Genomic DNA, 13,147 nt, shown 5'->3' with positions numbered 1-13,147 from the left:
AATGTATGTGTCCATAGTTTCTGTCTCCTTTCTCCAGGTACACGCCCTACAACTAAAACACCATGTCCTCCTCCCGGTGCAGAAATGTCCTCAAAGTTGAACATTGGCATCACCTGTTTTTTTTGTTTCGTTTTTTTTTAATTATATTTTTTTTATTAAGCTATGGTACCCATGTTGTCATGGTTACTATCGCCGCAGGACGTCTTTGTCTCCCACGCATTTCCCAAGTTCCGTTGTCCTCCTCCGTCGTGGAGGCCGTGGCTCAGGGTGACAGACGAGGCCGGAAGGATCGCGGGCGGAGCATCATCTTCACTTTGCGGAGCGAGTAATAGTCGGAATCTCTCCAGGAGTACCAGACGACGCCGTCCGGGCCGAGCGGGCCCCGGCCTTTTGGGGTGTAGCGGCCTCCCTGCGTGATGACAAACGTAAAACGATAATGGACACTCATCCAATCATTATCGCAAAATAAACCCCGACAGGGTGATCGGGAGCCTTATACATCACTGAATTTACTCACTGACTAAATTAGAATACAGTGAGACTGAATATTGATTCGACATGATTTTAGAACTAGTTATGCCTAGGGTTAGAACTACTATGCCACACGGCGACGACAAAGCTTCCGTCAAGAAAAATAGTCCACAACAATGTAGCTGCCACTGCAACAACATATTATACTGATCACCCTACAAGGAAAACAAAACAACTTTGCCCTACCCATGACTATGACCTGTTTACTGTTATTAATGTGAAATCTGACATTTGACACCCACTTTCATGTTTAAAGGGGACCTCTGATGCTTTTCCATATTTTCTGTCATATACATAATGTTATAATGTCGGATGTTCATGTTAGGCGTGGCCAAAGTGTCAAATAATGAGGCTTCCGACCGTTTACAACGTTTTTTCTACTTTCAGCTCGTCACGGACTTCTTTATACGGTAATCTGCTCTAACTGATCCCACGTGCGCCTCTCCAAACAAAACCAATAAGAATAGTGTGTTTTTCTTGAAGATGTATTTATCTGTTTTATTTATTTTATTTTCCGACATTAACAGGAGCAGCCGAAAGAAGAAGAAGAAGAAGAAGAAGACATGAAAAAAAAAAAATCCCGGTGTCCGTGTCCCACACGCTTAGAGCGCAGCAACGGAAGTCAGAATAAACTTTCAAATGAGGCCTTGTAGATCTAATATGAGTGAAGATTCAGCGACTGTATTGCTTATTTCTCTCCTTAAATTTGTTCAGAAGCGCATTTTGGTGCACTGACGAGGTGAAATCAGTGAAAGTTACTGTACGGAGTTAATACCACAGACCCGGAAGCCATGCTCAAACGGCTCACACAACCCGGAACTTGTGCTCAGACCCCATTGGCTCACAGAACTCGTGGCTGCAGGTGGGTGGCTCCTCCCATTCAGAGCGTCAGGAACACGATGAATTTAGAGGTATGTTAGAATGGTTAGAATGCATAATCTAAGTGGTATTTTCAGTAACAAACCTCAAAGACTTGTTTTGGGGACCTCAGAGACCTTTTCTAACTTGTGTAAAAAGGAGCTTAATAGGTCCTCTTTAAGTCTTCCACTGTAGTTTCTATGTAGCGTCACAAGATGCCGCTGCTATCTAGCGTTAGCATGTGGACGGAGTGGTACGAGGGACATAAATGACCGGGACAACGATCATTACTAACACACAGCGGCTATTATTCAGAAATAACTGACCGCTGAGTGCCACTATTGACCAATCAGAATCGAGTAGGCCGCAGAGCCATGTAAAACACATAAATACGTCTGCTTACACATGAACTACAAGTGAACAACTTAGTTACTCCACAGTTATTTGAGGTGAGCATCCTGTGCATCCTGACCCTGTAGTAGACGCCGTTGAGGTTGGCGTAGAAGCACTGGTTGTACCACCAGCCACCGTGAGAGATCTCGGCGCAGATGTTGCCGCTGTCCGGCGTGCTGAAGCCCTGCTTGTCGTGGTACCAGCTGAACGAGTCCTCCAAGGTGCCGCTGAAGCCTGACACGTGGAGACGGTACAGGTGGTCCTCGTCTTCCACGCTGGGTGCACGATGAAGACAAAAGCCACAGAAATACATTTCCTTATGGAGACAATGTGACTCATTTGGTCATTATAACACGTGACAGGATGACGCTGCTGAGTTCCACAGGACAATGTAAAACCTAAATGAATAAAAAATAAACTCTCTGTATACACAGCCAGGATACAGTACACAGTCTAACTAGTATATATGTTATACATAATTCTTAATACCACTGATACTCAGAAACTGCATATATTAAAATATAATGATCACAATGTAGTGAATAATTACCACATCATTATTATCATTGTTTGTATCAATAACATAATAATAATAATAATAATAATAATTATTATTATTATTATTATTATTATTATTATTATTTAATGACGATGATGATAATAATTATAATAACAATAATAATGATAATATTAATATAATGATGAGGATGATAATAATAATAATAGTAATAATAATAATAATAACAAGAATGATAACAGTACTTCTACAACAACAACTAGTACTAATAATAACATAGAATACATAACAATATGATATCTTCATGAGTATGCTATAGTATAGTACCAAGGTCATTGAATTTAACACACATTAAGCCTGGCTCACACGAAAAGATTTTTCAAATCTTAAAAGATGTTGAAAAGGTGAGCGACTCCGCACATAAGGACATATGTGGTGTGTGGAGAGCGAGAGGACGATTTGCCCAAACAGCAGCCGACACTTACAGATTCACACCCACAAGTCCTAATGTCGCAAAGCCACACAAGACTTGACACAGAGGCGTGGCTACGCGAGAAATCTTGTGCGATCAAACGTGACTTTTAAACAAACATAGCAGAAGAAAGATATCGGGCTCACAATTATCTGGTTGTGTGTACCCTGCTTTAGGCCACAAATCCCATTTGATAAGATTTAGTCTCTGGGATGTGAGCGCGGGAAAAGGCGCACGGCATCCTTCCCATGCACGTCACCCACCTGAAGCTCTGGTAGAGGGCGTGCCTGTGCTTGTTGCTCCAGTCCTCCAGGTCGATGCGGAGGGCGTAGTCGCCCTGTGTGCTCAGGTCGTGGATGTGGTCGTTGCCCAGCCAGAACTCGGAGTGCAGGTCCCCGAAACCATCCCTGTAGTCCCGCCAGCTGCGGTCGAAGCTCACCGAACCGTCCATCCGGCGCTGGATAAGAGTCCAGCCACCACCTGGGAAGGAAAGAAAGAAAGAATCGGTGAAAAAAAAAAGGAAGCATGGCACTGGTGAGATGCGGCTTGTATCGAGAACTGACCATCGGTGTCCATATCGCAGTAGACTTCCACGGGCATGCCGCCCAGCGACGGCACCACAGTGTAGAGGCCCGACCTCCGCACTCCATTGTAATAGATAGAGGCACAGTCTATGGGGCAGTTCCTCACATGCTGGACCTCTGAGAAGGGGCATTGATGGAGAAACGAGGCGATAGTACGTTGAATGATGGAGGTACGGCCTCCTCTGGTGGTAGAAAAGGGTTTCAGAGTTTTCTGTGCATGTGTTTGGAGTGTCTTTACCTGGGTGCAGGGCCTCCTGAGCGTTCATGAGTGGGTTGGGGTGAACTATGTTGATCATGCAGCCAGGGCTTCTTTTCGCTCTCTCCACCAAGACCGTCAGGTTATGGACCTGGTTCTGGATCACAAGCACAATGAAGACACCACATCAGGTAAATATCCACACATCTTTTTTGTTGACCAATACAAACATACCTGTACAAAAATGAGCTATACAAATTTTCAGGGACCCACACTCACTAAAAGAAGTGGAAAAAAGCCATAAACTGATATTTTTGTTATTTGCTGGATTAAGTGGATTCCATAGCTAAACAAAGGCTAAAAAATTGTATTTTTAACGATTACTACTTTAATTTGACACAACCTCACAAATGTAAACGTGCCACCCTTAAAATTCCTTTAGCATTTGGACGGGAGCATAAACAGTATAAATATATATGTATATATATCTATATATATATATCCAATATATATATATATGTACTGTGTGTGTGTGCGTATATATATGTGTAATAATTGTGACTCCTTTACACTGTACACTGTGTCTATTACTCCACTGTCCATCATTTCCAAAGTAATGATAGATAAACAGATATCCAAAGTTTTTCATTCGTATTAGAGCTGTATCGTCAATGCTTCTTGTATGATAAGCTTTGTCCTATTAAATTACTTGTCTTATTGTCAGCTAAGCGTTAGTATACCTGCAGGTCGAGGATCAGGGTGCCCTGCAGGTGCATCAGGGTGGTGGCCTCAGCGTAGTATCCTTCCAACTCATGGAAACGCTGTTCCAACGAGACGTTCAGGTGGGACTTTTCTTCGCTCTGACAGAGGAGGCAAAAATAACCCATCAAACTGAAATAAACAGAAGCACCAAAGCATGCGGGTGTCAAAACATACCAATGAATTATTAGGGTCCGAGGCCACAGAATGTGGACCCTGTTGTTATTGCTCCGTTTATTCTTCCGATACTTCCAATTGTTCTTCTTCCAGTTCTTCTTCTTCAGCCTTTTTAAATTGCCTTTTTGGGGCCTCAACATACTCGGAAACTCACCAAACTTTGCACACTCGTGAGTCCGGTGCATGCGCGTGGCAAAAATAGCGTCCCCTGGAGAATTTTAAAACCTCAAACCTATTCACTTTTTTTCATGAAAACTCACGAAATGCGGTACACATATGTAGCATCACTAGACTTAAAAAAATATATATTTCCGCCATGACCTAAGCCCAACAGGAAGTCGGCCATATTTAATTTAAGGTCCCATTTTAGTCACTTTTTGGTAGTTTTTATTCTTTGTACTTTCGCAAACTCCTCCTAGGTGATTTATCGTCTCCACTTCAAACTTGGCAAGCGTCTACAAGACAAAGATTTAGTTTGTTTACGTGACTTTTTTGGGCACGTTTTGGTTGTTTTGATGCTCCCTACATTCACAAACCTATTCTAGGAGACTCTATGGATCAAGTTGAGTCTCACTGACACCTGCAGGTCGAGGACCCAGTCCTCACTGATTGCAGCTTCAATTATTATTATGTTTGAATAGTCTGGGATTTGCAATATAGTTAAATGTGGTCTTTAAAGGCTGCATTACAGTAAACAAATGTGATTTTCTGACCTTCATAGACTGTTCTAACTGTTCTAAACAGTACCTCTACCTGCCTGGTCATAATATCCACATTACTAATGATCGTTTCTCTTCTGTGTAAATATGTTATGAAAGCACCAATAGCCCTCCAGAATATTCAATTCATTATTAACCAGGCCTGATCATGATGCACAGTGAAATCCCATTCTTCCCGTTGCCCCCCGGACAATACGCCGACTTCCGTCTCGAAACTTAAAATGCGATTGGGTCCCAGGTCTATTCCTGGCTTGGATAGGGGAGGGATCACCTAACTCCTTAACTCCCATTACCACAACCTCTGCGGTCCTCTGCCCCTGCCCTCCGTCCAGGTCCAACACACGTTAGCGCTGGTGGCTGTCCACCTGCCCGCGAGGCGACAGGCCGGTCCAGCTTGAGGCCTCTGCGCACTCAGCGTCGCTGCTTGCGACGCACGAGGGAGCACGTGGAAGAGTAGGAGGCTAATCCTGTTAGCGGCTAAGGTCAAGGACATGTGCCGAGGCTACCGGCTTCGTGACTGGACGCCACATTGCCCTGCGGGTTTGTAGTGCCTTACTGTACATCCACTGGACTCAATATTTGGTACACTAGACTACATTGTGGTTTATTTGACCCATTGACCCAATTTCATAATGCTGAAGCCATAAGGAAGATAGTTTGTTGCCAACTGAAACCTGGGAAATTTGCATTTTTCACATATGGTACTGTACTCTACTTTTGCCTTGATATGTGATCGTTTTGTGTGATCGTTTTGTTTTAACAAGTTCCCTGACATGCCCGAATGTAACAAAACAAAATTGAAGATTCACTCAATGGATAAAGAGGTTTTAAATTGTTTTAAATGGTTTGAATTGCATTTAACTTGCCCAGATGACTCCATGAGGTTAAAATATATTTAAATCATTTTGCTTGTTTGTTTATTTTTTGCTTTAACCGAAGGTTCCTGTGTATCTAAGTGTTCATTGTTCTTTTCATGTTGCCATGTTTGTAGTCTTGATGGACTGCATCTTGTTTTATGCTGCCTTCTTGGTCAGGTCTCTCTTGCAAAAGACATTTGAATCTCAGTGACTCTTCTCTGGTTTTAAAAGAAAGAACACATTTCACTGATCTTTAAACTGATCTGTGATTTTATCTGGTTTCCGTCTTTTTCTTTAAATCTGTTTTGAGCTTTTTGCTTTTATTCCTAGTTGCTTTTACACAAAGTATGTTGTGCTTCATGTGAAGCATTTTGAAAATTCTGTATGAAATATGCTGTGCAAATAAACTTATCTTGCCTTTCAGTGGAATAAGGATATCTGTTGCAATGATCTGCGTCAGACTCATTTGAAACAGTTTTGCGTTTTAATGCCACTCAAAGAGATTTATTAAAGAAAAGGCAATACAATTGCAATAACAAAAAAGCCTTTCATAAAAATAATTAAATATTACACTTAATTTCAGGTTTGGGTCATCAATCTAGACATTGAAGAATCACAATCCTTTCTCTTGCAAATTATTTTTCAATCACTGTTTCTCTTAAATTATTGGTCTCAGGTTATTTGTCTTGAACTACTCCAGCAATTCTCAAAAATGTTTCAAATAACTCTCACAGCAGTTTATTTTGTGATGTTAGTAATGGCCATGTCTCTTTCTGCTGACTTGAGTGTTTGTTAAAAGAAATGGAAATTGGATTCTCAGGCGGTATGTGCATCATCATCTTTCCACATAACAGATGTATATGCCTAAAATACAGAGGCTGGTATAAAAGATGCTTATCCCATCTCAGGCTGGACGACGATGCCACCTGGGAGGATGTCTCCATCCGATCTGATCGTCCCCAAAGGGGAGAAGAGTCCTTCATCCGTTAAAGCAGGTCGCCAAAGCATTTAATAGAATTGCGGCTGACCGCTGACCCCGGGTCGCTAGTTTAAAGAGATATGAGGCTCCCACCTCGTGCTCCAGGACCTTAATGCGGTGCCGGTGGTTCCTGAGCTCCTCCTGCAGCTCGGAGATGGTCTCCTTCAGTGTCACAATCTGCTGCTTCCTGTCCTCGTTCTCGTGCAGCCAGTAGGACACCTCGTCGCTGCAACGGAACATGTCGGGACACCTCTGCTCGTCCAGCTGAGGGAGGGTCGCCACCAGCCGACACATCCCGTCCTCCATCACCTGGTACGGGGGTGGTGAACGGATGATCAACAACAACAGCAACCACCAAGTTCCTGTGTCAGGCACTCACTGATTTATCACAAATTCCTAACTGCATATTTCACTACATATATGTATGAAAGTATGTATATGTATGTGACAAATAGTACTTGTTACATAATGTTACGTTTCTTAAGTACGGTTTTCAATACTTACTTAAGTATATTTAGGTTTTGTAGACTTTTGACTTTTACTCCACTACATCTCAAAGCGAATATGTACACTTCTTACTCAAAAACATTTCTAACACAGTAACCTTACTTTATCTCTTTAAAAAAAAAAGCACTTGTAAATCACTATGACACACAACCACCGTTAATTTTTTTTATAAATTGTAATCAGGATTTGCATGAGCACACATTAAGTTACAGGAGCCTATAATACTATATAACAAGCTCTGTTATATCAGGACGCTAGATATGACAAGTAGTTCTACTTTGAATACTTTAATACAAGTACATTAAAGACCAAGTATTTGTGTACTTTTACTCAAATAGAAATGTCAATGTGGTACATTTTTTATCTTATTCTATAAGTATTCCACTTACTGTATTACGTTTTAGGAGTCAGTTAGTCAGTCTATTAGAAAGGAATTTTCTACTTTTTATTTTTATTTTATTTTTGTACTTTTTCCTAGGACTTATTGTGTGCTATCACCGGGTGCGTTGCATTACATTTCACTGCATATATGTATGGAAGTATGTATATGTATGTGACAAATAAAAAATCTTGAATCTTGAATCTTGAATCTTGAATCACTTTAACAAGAGTTATATTTGTAATTGTCAGAGTTTGTGTCAGGGTATTTGTACTTCTCAGTAAAAGGTATTTTTCCAGTACCTAATAATAATAATAATAATAATAATAATAATAATAATAAATATAGCTGCAGGCAGCAATATACAGGGTCAAGTATTGAAACCCATTACAAATTTTCGAGTTCCCATTGAATGTAGCATCTGTTTGTGCTGTCACTCCTCTTTACATCAGCTTTACGTCTAAAACAAGTTACAGTTTTTCAGAGTTTCCAATGAACGCAGCATCAGCTGACGAATTGATGGTGACGGTGACGATGATGCAAGTTTTCAGAGTCCTGGTGACACAAACAGAATTACTAATAAAAGGATAATCTTGTAACCTGTCATAACTTCATCCTAATATTTAGAAGGTCGCTGTCTAATTCCTGTAGTCCACAGAGTCCTGCCTCACAGTGTCTGCTCACTCCGTGTGGAAGTTCCCAACAACACGGTTCCATTCAAATGGACTGAGCACTGCATGTCCAACTTTTCAACTTTTGGGACTAAAATAAAACAGACACAATTCGGACCCGTTGCTCTGAGCTGCAAGCAAACTCCATGTGTGAGGACACAAACTTGATATATGTTTTTGACTGTTTTCGACTCCTACAGTTTGTGTGTTACGACTGGCTCCAAAGCCACAAAATAAGGGACACGGCTCCGGGTGAGATGCAAACAGAATACGTTTATATTTACAAAAAGGGCAGAAGAGATAAATTATCAAACGAAAACCCACACGGACGTCAGGAGGGTAAGACACACACACACACACACACGCTCACACACACCACACAAACACACATACACATACAGTACGCAGTCTGCAACCACTACAGAGCGATGGAGTCTACACAACAAAGCTTGCAAAGTGCGAATGTATGTTTGTAGCCACAACCTGCACATATATAACAAATTGGAGGACGATGTCACAAAGTGTCTTACTCCACAAACTCATCTCGTTCCACCACCCACCCCAAAGTTTTAGAACCTTGCCGTTTGGGTGCTGCTCGAACGTTCGCCTACTTCCAGTCAAATTTCATAGGTTTTTCCCACTAATTCCTGCTTATTATTCCTTATATTTCTGCTTATTATTAGTTGTCCATCCTGCAGGTCAAAGTTCTTGTTTTAAAATACTTCTCTATTATACCAAATAATTATATGGTTTTTTTTTCATTGTTTCTGCTGCTAAAGGAAAACTTTGTAAAATAAATATACATGCACCATATCTCTTGCCTGGTTAGTACCTGGTTTGTGTATTCCCCGCACTGAGCACCCCCACCGTTGCGCAGAGTGGTAGGGTCAAGGGTGTCTGCTCCTCCAGACTCCACCACGAAGACGACGAAGACACACATAGTGCACCACATCCTCCTGATGGTGGGGTTCGTGAAGGATCCGAGCGACATCGTGGTCTACCTGGTTACTGTGGCCCGACCGGCCCACAGAGAGGGAGGCATGATCCAGGGACGGTACAGGGCTCTGCTTTCTCTCCCTGACACAAATAAGTCAGGAATAATGTGCAGCCAGCCAGTCATCATCGCAAAGTCGGTTTAATACGACACCATGACAATGCGGAGGAGCGCCGTTGAGGCATTTTCGTAAACAGCCAAGATGGCTGCCACTGATGCGGAATGGTCTGTTGAATCCGCTATCGCTACAGTATACAGTAACGAACTGGACAGTATATTTTCTCTAAAAAGCTTTTGTTGATAAGAAAGATGTAGTTCACTGTACTTCCGACAGGATTTTGTAAAAGTTAAATTTGCCAACTCACTTGCTACGTTCACTTCAGTGCTACGTCACATGTTTTGTTGCTCTGATTGGTTGAAGGCCTACCCAATTGCATCCAACGACATTTTGGTCTGTGCCCATAGCTAACGCCCCTTGGAAATTGAAAATGATCAGAGAGATTCCAAACCAATACGCATTTGCAAATTACTCTGGCGACGCCAGGCTATGAACCTCATGCTCCTTCACACAATATAAGCTAAATGACACGAAATGACAAAGTCCTTTGCATTGATTAGGCTTATGGTACATTGTTTAGGTAGTTCAGCACGGTACAGAATGGTGCATGGTCGTATGCGGGGCGGTGCAAAACTGATCAAAAGTAGCGCTTAAAAGTGAAAAAATTACTCACCCCAGTTGCAGACGGCCGTCTACCCCATGACTGCTAGGTCTCTGGCCAAGACATTCTCCCCATTCGCCCTTTCTGTATATCTCCTCCCGGGCTGCAGCTAGTTCATGTTTAGTCTCTCTCCCTCTCTCTCTCTCTCTCTCTCTCTCTCTCTCTGTCTCTCTCTCTTTATCCCTCTCTCTCTTCCCCTCTCTCTTTCTCCACCTGCTTGCTTGCATTGTAGAAATCTTAGCTCCATAATCCCCGTATAAGAGGATTCACGAAGTGAGAGACGGGTGGGGCTGAAGGGGGGTAGGGGCAGAGAGTCGGGGAAGAGAGAGAAAGAGAGAGAGAGAGAGAGAGAGAGAGAGATGTTAATGGGTAGAACATATGTGTTTATGTTTTTTCGACCTTTCCTACCACCATGTTCCAAGACAGGCCCAAGACTTCTCCAGAACTGCCGAAAATGTAGTCAGTGGCTCTGGATGAAGAGAAAGGAATACACCTGGGCCCTCAAGTGGGTAGATAGCGTAGTAGATAGGGGTCAGCCTGTTACGCCGGGATTCACTGCTGAACCCTCTGTAGGTGTCATGGGCCTATCAGCGAAACACCAGAGAAAGAGAGGCGCCGACTTGATAACCCAGAAGATGCCATCACTCACTTGACCATCCCACAGAGTCTAGGCAGCATGTCTCACGTGTGCAATCAAGGGATATTAACATCTAGTCCTACATAACAGATCTGATCATCTGGTGAACCAGCAGCTGTAGTGAAAGGGCAGCTGACAACTAGGGAAAGACCTTGTGACAGCATGGAAGAACAGCCAGCAAGGAGGGAAAAGACCCTTCCGGGGCCTTCACAGTTTAGCTACCCACGGCAGTGGGATCCAGCACTTGGGTCCCACCCACCTTCCGCAACGGAAACCTTTTAGAAGAATGTATCCCCTGAGTCAGCGAGAGCAGGTGTGGAAGATGACTCATCAGCAGACAACCTGGCAACTGACACAGGAACAAAACGAGTTGGATGATCAGCATACATGAGGCTGAAACAGCTTCAGCCGGACACAAGCTCCAGAGTTACATATGCAACTGGGCAAAGGTTTCTTCCACCACAGGCCTGAAAATATATCAGGGCAGGATAGAGTGCCTGAAGAAGGGGCAACATGGATCTTGCATCAACAGCTACTTCCTGAGAAGCAGGTTGAATCAGTCGACCGAAGGTCAGCAGCAGGACGAAATCCAAAGTCTGCAGGACATCAACAATCCTGTCCCAGGAAGAGCCGGGCACAGGGGAGCAACCCGAACCCAGCCCATTGCAACCTGCATCGGAAAAGAAGATCCAGGGTAGGAAGCTGTTGATCAAGTGGCCAAAGTCCCGTGTAAAGGCAATATGAGTGGATGTCAACACTGACCTCTGCAACATCTTAGAGAAGCTCAGAGGCAAAACCATGAAGAAGTTGGAGAGAATGGGCAATCAATCTACAGCCTCGGAGCGGCACTGTTTGAGGCGGTAGAGAGAAAGAAATCTACACCGATGATCCCCGCTAAGTCCAGGAGGCAGAAGGAAATAGATTGTCTAGTCAGAGAGAGGAGGCAGCTGAAGAAGCAATGGAGGAAGGCCACAGAGGAGAAGAAGGAAGGCATAAACCTTTTGCAGACATCCCGAGCAGGCTTGCGAGACTGAGGAGAGCTGAGAACCTGGTAAAGAACCGCAGAAAGAAGGGGCAGGCAAGAACAAGCTCCAACAAAGATCCCTTCAAATTTGTGAAGGGTCTCTTCACAAAGGAGAAGAGTGGAAAAACAAATGGAAAAGTCCTGCACAGACAACCGACACCACAAAGGGATTACTCTCCCATTGGAACACCAACTAGATATCAGCCCACCTAGATGGAGTGAAGTAGAGAAAACTGTGCATAAAGCAAAGGCCTCATCAGCTCCAGGTCCCAATGGAGTTACATACAGGCTCTACAAAAATGCACCAGATGTCCTGTGATTCTGCTGGAAGCTCATGAAGGTGGTATGGTGCAAACAGGAGATACCAGAGATACAAGAGAACATCCTGGTGGGTAACCGAAGGAATCCTGATCTCAAAGGAAAAGGACAGAAATCAGCAGAATCCACCAGATCAGCCTCTGAAATGTGGAGGGCAAAATATTCTTTAGCATGGTGGCTCACAGGTTGTCGGGACACCTGCAAAGAAACCATGTGATTGACACATCAGTCCAGAAAGCAGGCATCTCAGGCTTCTCCAGTTGTCTGGAACCCCCTAGCACCATCTGGCATCAGATCCAAGTCGACAAGAAAGAGGGAACAGACCTTCACATGGTGCTCCTGGACCTCACCAATGCCTTTGGCTGAGTCCCTCACAACCTCCTCTGGACTGCTTTTGACTTCTTCAGGGTTCCAGCAGCCCTCACAAGCCTCATTAAGACCTACTTCCAGGATGTGCAGCTATGTTTAACAACAGCAAACTACACCACAGCATGGCAACATCTGGAAGTGGGAATCGTGGCCTGATGTACCGCCTCCCTGCTGGCCTTCACCATGGCCATGAAAGTGATCGTTAGAGCATCTTGATGGGTTGTTGGAGGACAGCGCATAAGACCTGGCCTGAGGCTGCCACCTGTCAAAGCATTCAAGGACGGCCCACAACACCCACCATGACCAAGGCTTGTACTGTACTGCTGATGAGAAAGCTTCAAGAGAACAGCGAGTTGGCTCTCGGATGATGAACAAGCCGAGCAAGTCCAGAAGCATCTCCATCATCAAGGGGAAGCTGCCAGACCAACACTTTGCCTGTGAAGAGCCTAGGTCGGTGGTCCAACACATCCCTCAAAGACACAGAGCA

The 13,147-nt window shown here is 43.6% G+C and overlaps 1 protein-coding gene across 1 annotated transcript; it reads right to left on the bottom strand.

Annotated features, from left to right (window-relative positions):
- Positions 1–262: 262 nt before the first annotated feature.
- On the bottom strand, positions 263–9,590 carry LOC307246892 (fibrinogen-like protein 1; the record flags this gene model as incomplete). Its single annotated transcript, XM_080022931.1, has 8 exons — positions 263–409; positions 1,862–2,057; positions 3,035–3,251; positions 3,335–3,472; positions 3,594–3,708; positions 4,292–4,411; positions 7,136–7,351; positions 9,432–9,590. 8 exons carry the CDS (start codon positions 9,588–9,590, stop codon positions 263–265), a joined length of 1,308 nt encoding a protein of 435 aa, XP_079879057.1.
- Positions 9,591–13,147: the final 3,557 nt, after the last annotated feature.

Source organism: Zeus faber (genome assembly GCF_960531495.2).
Source record: "Zeus faber genome assembly, chromosome: 2".
Taxonomy (NCBI): Eukaryota; Metazoa; Chordata; class Actinopteri; order Zeiformes; family Zeidae; genus Zeus; species Zeus faber.
Note: the sequence above shows the minus strand (reverse complement) of the source record. Positions and strands in the feature narration are given on the sequence as shown.